This window comes from Heptranchias perlo, chromosome 2 (assembly GCF_035084215.1).
Source record: "Heptranchias perlo isolate sHepPer1 chromosome 2, sHepPer1.hap1, whole genome shotgun sequence".
Classification (NCBI taxonomy): domain Eukaryota; kingdom Metazoa; phylum Chordata; class Chondrichthyes; order Hexanchiformes; family Hexanchidae; genus Heptranchias; species Heptranchias perlo.
Window position 1 is genome coordinate 41,458,810 of NC_090326.1, and position 8,280 is coordinate 41,467,089.

Below are 8,280 nucleotides of genomic sequence, written 5' to 3' on the forward strand. Positions count from 1 at the left end.
GTCAGCAGATAATACACATCTAGTTAAGGAGTCACTTTATTCTAGATTAGAGACGGATAATCTAATTTCGTATCATCTTAAAATTCACGTTATATCACATCCGAATCAAACAATCCCGCATTCGTGGATTCAATTAAATCAAAGAGTCTCAATTTTTGCTTTAAAAAGTGGATTTAGAGTGTCCTGTATCTTGATCAAAATGTAATATTAATCCAAGTTATTCACAAATTGAAGCAAACGACGTGATGATTTATTGCAAAATAACTTGGGCCGTCTCACCGTGGTTTTATTTTATATACACCGACTAGTTCTGATAGGATTCCTTGTAAGAGGAATTATATGTGATTCATGTTAAGAGCTATTATATTTTTTGCTCTAGATCTGAGCGCGGCTTTGATTCAGTCCACAATTATAATTATTTATCTACATTCCACTAAGTGCTTCTGAAAATGAAATAAAGACGACGCATAATCCCCTCCCCGTCCCTTTAAATGTTTTGTAAAAAGTAGGAAAATCAAAGGTTGACCAAATACTATACGTGTATTTATGATCAAGACGCGCAGACTGTAGAAAGAGATCTAAACCTGACCTCGCGTCTATTTGAAGGCGAGGCCTCAGTTGTTGCTGAGGTAATCCAGTGCCAGTACTTCGGGGACATGCAAATCGGGTTACCACCTACTGCTTATGATTTATGAACTGGTGGAAATTTCGCGTTGCTTACACATTAAATTTTCAACGACATGTTCCGGAGAAATATTCCATTAGTGGCACGGCATCAAATTTGGTAGCCTTTCAAAACGCCTACGAGAGCTTTGAATGAATTCATCTGAAGTGCCGAACCACTGGCTCCAGTTGAGTGAGGACGTGTCTAATAAATCATCTATTGACCTTTCTCGCTATATATTAGATCTAAACTGTTTTCTCTATTAGATGCTCTGGCGCTATTCTTTTTCCACTAATGTTCCCTTTCTCCCCTCTCTCTTCGTTAAACTAAAGACACCAGTGCGCTAAAAATGGGAAACCTTAGAACGACTTCTATTTCGGATCGATTGTAGCCTGGGTGCCATTTGAACATCCTGTCTTATTAATTATGAAACAATCCGTCTGATCCTAGAAGCATGACAATCAGAGCCTGGGATTTAGATATTTAAGTCATAATTTTAATACAAATCGTACAACAGCAGCTTTATAACCATATTCTAGCAGGTTATTAACATGTTATACCATTTTATATTGTTGCCGTCTAATTTTCGCTCAAACAACAAGCGACACTGTCATTTCAAACACAAAAACTTATATATTTTTTATTTCTGGATATGTAGCTATATTTATTTTTTTTGCCGGTTTGCGTTGAGAGTAATTTTTGTTAATTTCTAAAATAATGATTGGTTCTCATACCGTTTCGTTTTGAGATACATTTAAGACCCTTTGTGATCTATTCTGCTACGCGACATCCAAAAATAAGTCAGCATATATAATATATATATATATTTAAAATAACTAAATAAAAAAGCTCGTGAGGATGACAATATATCTTTACGATACGAAACAAATCAGCGATTCTCCGAAGAGGGAGGGTTTTACACCGCGACCATCTTCGGGTTTTGTTTTTGGAGGGTGATCACCATAGTTTTCTTGCCACGACGATGAGAGTTGTGAAATGGTAAAAGCTCTAGACTTGAATACGCACTGGGTGGTGGCAGTAAGAACAGAACGAAGGTGTTAAATTATTCACCAGGAATCACACAAAAGAGTGGACAGCTTTTTGCGTTTCTCTTTCTCTTTCTCTCTCATCTCTCTCTCTCTTCCTCCGAAGGACCCACAATGTTTAGCGTATGGCCCGAGGCCGTTCCTGAGTTTGAACCGAACTGGGGTTCTGGTTTGCATCTTGTTGAGATGGTTTCTGTGAGTTTAGGCGCAGTCTTTAGATGTTTGCCGCCGATCGCTGCTCGGTAACATTTGGCAAATAACACGAAACCGCCTTTGTGTAAAATCAAAAAAAAAATCAAAGCTATTTCCAATCCTAGCAAATGTCTTCTGGGTCACTGATGAATCAAAAGGTCCAGTAATTCTGAAATGGTTGCAAAATCCACACGGTGTGTGTGTTTTTTTTAAAATGCTTTTGTGTATTTTCCTAGAGTATAATCCAGGTCAGTAAGGCGGACAATGTTAAAACGACGAAGGTGAAACACTGGGGAATTATTGCATTTGCAGAGTTATTCCTTTCACACAGATCAAACAAACTGCCTTCGAATTCCAGATTTTTGGAATCTGCTTTGAGTTTTTCCCAAACATCGGTTGCTCCATCTTGACAGTCTGCGAGGGCAGTGGTGGCGCATGCGTGAAAATCGTTCCAGTATCTACAGTGGGGGAATTAATGCAAAAATAAAGCAAAATGCATAAAACGGAAGTATATTGCGACAAATCAATAAAATGAGCACCCACACAGTTCAAGTAGCAATATTTGGCTCACGCAATCACTCAACAATTTTGCTCCGATATTCTTCTTGCCCCCCCCCCCCCGCCTTCAACTCGTTTGATGATCAAGTCGCCTTTTAATCGTTACTAAAGTGACATGAATTACATTTGTCACTGCGTGAGGAATTGTTATTGCATTGCATAAATTTTCTCAAATGTGCATTTTCTTGAACAAATCCATGACTTTTTATTGTGCTACACCTAGGGCGCCGTTCTCTATTGGACTGGATGTGGCTGCATGCTTTAAGGCTGTTTAAGTAGAAAATTGTCTACCTTTGGGAAATCGGGTAGCACACATGTATATATAAACTCCATTAAATATTATATACATTGTTGATTAATAGATCCGTCTACATAATTTTTATCCTGATTGGTTCTTCGTTTGTATAGATTTAAAGCGAAGTTGATACTTAAAACAATATACAACGTAAATGACAATCGCTTTCGGATTATTTAAAGCGTTTGCAATGGCAGGCCTTATTTTATGAACACTTTAAAAATGGCAACAGCAGCCCATGTTTTATACATCTGTAATAACTAATGAGATATTGAGATGCCAGGACTGGTGATTGTGTTCTTTTCCGTCGTATTTCTGCTGTAATTGTATGTCCCAGAGGAAAACTGAATCATTTCTGATCTCCCCCTGCTCTCCCTCTCTCTGTCTTACAGAAGATGCATAAAACAGCTGCAGGAAGCAAGCGGGGATCAAAATACTGAATAATGAAAAAAAAATCTAAATTTGAATACAATATTACACAGTTAAATACTTATCACACAGCAAATGCAGCAAGTACAGTTCTGCTGGATTCTTGGCGTTTTGCAATAAATATATTCTAGCTGTTCTATACGGGCATGGAGTCTTGTTTGGAGGGAACGCACACAAGGAAGGTTTGAAGCAGTTTTCGTATGCTGTCATATGGAAAATATTTCAGCCCTGCAGCTCATTTCCGCAAATATTTCCAATGCTTTATAATTAATCGATAACGTTGTGTTAGTTTCCCTATTTGTATCTGGATCTAGTGTATCAGAATCGTTCGTAACGTAGACATTTGCTCTATTATCACAATACAGTATAGTACAGGGTATTTAAAAAGGGGCAAAGGAGGATTGCACTTACTACCAAAAAAGGTTCTTAGTGAAAGTTAATTTAATATCCATTCTGGTCACCGTTATAAAACACAATCGTAACATATTTATCAATGACAAAGAAGGCAATTACAATTTGGTAAAACGCTAAATAGATAAGACAGTACTTTTCAAATAAAATTTACATAGTTCTGCATTCACCTTTACGTTCCCTCTGTCATATGATAACGTGTAGCCAGCCTATAAGTACTCACTGCTGCCTCTCTTTCGTACATTATATGTACATAAGCATATTTGCATACGTGTGATTTACATGCAAGCGTAGAATCAGTATAAAATACAACGGAAAATAATAGCTCTGTATTCCCTGTAAAAAGACATTCACGGTGGTACATTTCTGCACACAAGCAGGGTGCACGTAAATATAGCTGTGCTCCTGTATATAGAATCTAAATCTATATGTGTATAGCCATATACTTCGTATTACGCTTTAAAACCCACGGCTCGGTGGCGTGAATTGTATAATATGGATTATAGGCGTCGATTTATATATATATATAGGTAATATGCGCAAATGTATCTATATGTTTATAAATGTACAAACTAGAATGTACTCTGTTGTAAGCACAAGTATAAGTTGGTATTAGTTCCCTTGCCTATGTATAAATGTGTATACTTGCGTGTGCAGATGTTGAAAACACTTAGCACCAACATGTGCGTAGCACAGAGTATGAAGAGGTTTTTGCTGGGAGGGGGCGGGAGTGTGTGGGTGCGTGATAATGTGTGGGGTGATCAAGTGAGTGTAAGAGACCGTGTAGGAGAGCCGTGTAAGTGTGATTGAGCCAGACAGTGAATGAGCGCGAGTGCACACGTATTATTCCCGTATGAGTGCCAGTGTCCGTGTGGGAGTGTGAGAATATTGGTGTCATGGCTCCATACTTACGAGCAGATGGTTTTAACATTCTGCTTATCGTCCATGTCTTGCTGATAGTTCGCCACGTTGTCTCCCAGCTTCAGCAAACAATCCGAGAAACCTTTAAACACTGCATCGCACTTCCCAGCCGCCCGCACAGTATGGAATAGATATGCTGCAAAGGAACGAGAATTAAAACAGTGATCATAAAATAAAGCAGAATATTATAATCCTATATAACATTATAAAAAAATAATGACCAATGATAAATATAGTATTCTAAGAATGCAAAAGGCACGGATGGGGGTTAAAAACTAGCCGACAGTCAGCATACATTGTTGTCTTCATTTTAGGTGTTGCATCCGATGGTTTTAATCTGCGATGTCCTTTTTTTAAACCCTGGTGTACTTTTACCAACAACCTGCTATGTTCTCTTCCTCTGTACTGGGTTAGACATTGATGGAAGCTACTCTATTAGTTTTGGAAAAAGTAACATTCCCGGTGTATTTAAAGATGAATTTTAAACTCTCTGTAGTTGAAAACCTTCGGTATTCTTGCAATGCACATTAATGTGACCCGCTTCTCCTTCCCATTTGTGACCTGTACAAACCTGCAGCCTTCTGGATTTTACTTTCAGGTAAAATTATTTTTCTAACGTTTATTATTGGTAACTTTAATTTGAAGGATTAAGCGATTAAACCGGCAGTCTGCGCGCATCTTGTTTTTGGTAAATGTTTGTGGCTGCCTTACTGTTAAATTGTAAGTTGCCTGCCTGTGGCTCCTGTTTAACGCCACCCCACAAATAAACCTACAGATCTGATCTGAAAAGACGGCGACTGGACCAAGTGTTTTAATGCCTGACGATGACTGAATTTTCACAACTTTCCCACGTTGCCGAGGTTTACTTGAAATCTTTGAATTATGTGCATGTAATTCTCGGAATCCTGTACATTGTTTTTGTTTAAACAACCGCGACTGACCACTTCTGCTTGTTTGCCCCTTTTTGCTTGGTTGGTCAGATCGCACTCAATTGATTTTATTCTAAAATTCAATTAGATTTATGGGTGAGTGGCTGGAGTTTGCTAGCGGAACCGTGTACATGTTACTTATCCCTATCAATCTTGCCCTAATGCTGGGGAATTAGAATGTGTTGGCCTAATTGATCACTCTATGGATCCTGACCAAGAGCGCCATACTGACAAGAGGGAGCCTAACACAGTAAAACCAGCACCATATGGTGCTACAATATCTTGGCTAATATTCAGCTAGTGACAGCTTAGCTTGTGGATGTAACCCGCTTAGAGACGCAGATTCAGGAACATACTCCAAGTAGCTGCAATCAATCTGTCCCCAAAAATATAATGTGCTTTTTATATGTAAATATGATGTGTACCCTTTCCCCCTTACTCTCTACGCTCAACAACATATATAAATGAATATGACATTTTGAAAATGTGTCTTAGTAAAAGGTTCAGCGCGCATCACCGATTTCTACGGTGATTTTTAATTAACTTGTAGATTTTAAAGACTAGAGGTAAGTATTTAAGGATTTTGACTCTACATACACTCTTTATATTTAATTTGTGTCATCCAGCAAATTATGCAAGCAAATTGTCCAATGGAAAACGTAAATAAATGTAGGCAATAAGCAATATTAACAAAAACAAACGAAATACCCTCCCTTTTAAATTCGCTGGAATGTTACAATAAATACATTTGTAACGGGATCCCATCTGCAATTCAAAGTACACCCGAGGCTGGTTATATCAATGCTTAATGCATTAGAAATACCTTTTAACATTGTGTTTTAATGGACAAAATATTAATACAGTGCTTATTAAAGTGAATTAAAACGATGAGGTAATTATCAACCACCTTTCCCTATAAAAGATGCACTAGACCCATTACCTGGACTAAACAAAATACACAGAATGAGAGTGCTATTGTGGGGAAAAGTCAAACATGCCGCTGGACCCCAATTATAGTGATATGACAGAGACGATGCGTTTTTAGCACAATGATATTAACAAAGGGAGGATATTTCTTACATGCTCCCAGCACTCGCAGACTGTTTACTTAAAAAAATGATTCCGTCTCTCAAATTCTCAACCTTTAAATTTGACGTTAATTCCTTTCTTCTCAAACAAATGAAAATCGCACTTAATATTCATCACATTTTAGTTTAAAACACAGTTATTATTCTACCCTGCTCCGATTATAACTGGTGCAAGCGGTATAATTTTCTCTCGATGTGAAGTTCTTTCCTAAATCATGGATATCATTTTGTATCGTTCTGGAGCCGATTCTTGGGTTGTTGAAAAAGGGTCATTCCTTCATTTAGTTTCCCATCATAGTATCATTAATGAATTTTTGATGTGCTCATAGGCTACAATTTCTTGCAATTTAAATCATTATGAAAATAGCAATAAATGAATCTATTCGCGTTTTAATATTTAGTATATATTTGGGTGACAGTAAGCCAAGTGTTAAAAAAAATGAATCAATGATTATTTTTGAATCCCTGCTATTTTGGGGACGTGATAACAATCGATGGATATATTTTTGACATAACACTGTACACGCAAATCTCAAAATAACCGTTAATAAATATCCTCTAAAAGACGTTATAAATGTAACGATGTGGATGTGGATTCAGGTCTCTCTAGTTGTGGGTGGTATTGCTAGGAGCAGAGGGTTGGTGCAGGTTAAATGTGACTGAAAGTCAGCAGCCGGGATCTGGGTTCCAGTCCCTTGGCAATGCTTTGCTCTTATTCCTCTGAGGGTTCAAAACTCGAGTATTACTCTTTCAACATCCCTTCTCCCAAGACGTTGACAGATTCTTGTCGTTACATTTGCACCCGCCTGTCGTGTAACATCGCAAGAGAGAAAAAAAACTGCAAAGCAGATTTCAATTTCGACCCACGTCTGATTTTTTCTCTTGTTATCGGAACGGAAATACGATGACACCGTCGCATTATTACTAACAGAATCGCCTTTCAGAAAGTAAAACAAAAAGCGACGAATAAACGAGCGCAGGTTTCCCTGTTCTCTGTATCAGAAAGCAGATCTTGTACCACCGATAAGTAAAGTGGCTTGAGACTAACCTGACTGCTGCGTCAACAGCACATCTCCGATATCCCCATTTTACATGAAACGTGGTTTCATGCGAAACATGAAATAAATAGCATGCACAATAAATTCCATCGCTACACACTTTGTGGATACATTGTAGGTTGCACCTGGTGCATAAAAATGAATGAATCAATTGTTATTTTGTTTTACTCACCGAGCTGTACAGCAAGAATAAGTGCAAAGTACACTCCGTTCAACGTAAGTCCCATCCTACATTTAGTAGAACCATTGGAGACTGAAAGCTTTCAAATGGTTATCTGTGAAAATGTGGGGAAAGGCCGGACATCGCACATTGCCAACAAGTTAGTGCTGAAGTAATAGCACAGTAGAAGTGGAGTGGAATGGTTCACTCCCGTCTGTGTGAGGGGGGAGGGTAATGCTTAGCCTCGCAGGCCACGCACAGTCCTGACGTATGGATTACATTTACTGAATCCTACTGGGGTAGGGAAAGAAGACGCGCCATTTATAGTCATCAGAGGCTCGGTTTTATTCAGATCTATGCGCTAATGTGGAGATATAAACCTTCCCCACCCCGCCCTCTGCAACTCGTTTAAACTCCCACGGGGGGAAACGACAAGATTTGACCCCTTGACAGTGAACCTGAAACTCAATGGACTGAAGATCATCGGAGCCAATTGGGGAAATGTAAAGGGGGGAGAGATTCATTCTAA

The 8,280-nt window shown here is 38.5% G+C and overlaps 1 protein-coding gene across 1 annotated transcript; it reads right to left on the reverse strand.

The window, feature by feature from the left end:
• Window positions 1-1,158: 1,158 nt before the first annotated feature.
• nrn1a (neuritin 1a) lies at window positions 1,159-7,924 on the reverse strand. The gene is made up of 3 exons (XM_067997606.1): window positions 7,764-7,924; window positions 4,508-4,652; window positions 1,159-2,360 (listed from the first exon to the last, which is right to left on the reverse strand). Exons 1-3 carry the CDS (start codon window positions 7,816-7,818, stop codon window positions 2,135-2,137), a joined length of 426 nt encoding a protein of 141 aa, XP_067853707.1. The 5' UTR covers window positions 7,819-7,924; the 3' UTR covers window positions 1,159-2,134.
• Between the last annotated feature and the right edge of the window lie 356 nt (window positions 7,925-8,280).

Excerpts from the sequence above, each read along its gene's own strand:
- nrn1a (XM_067997606.1), bottom strand. The coding sequence starts at position 7,818 with ATGGGACTTACGTTGAACGGAGTGTACTTTGCACTTATTCTTGCTGTA. Across the intron at positions 4,653-7,763 it reads TATTCTTGCTGTACAGCTCG|CATATCTATTCCATACTGTG; the intron begins GTGAGTAAAACA and ends GTTCCTTTGCAG. Across the intron at positions 2,361-4,507 it reads AATGTTAAAACCATCTGCTC|ATACTGGAACGATTTTCACG; the intron begins GTAAGTATGGAG and ends CCCCCACTGTAG.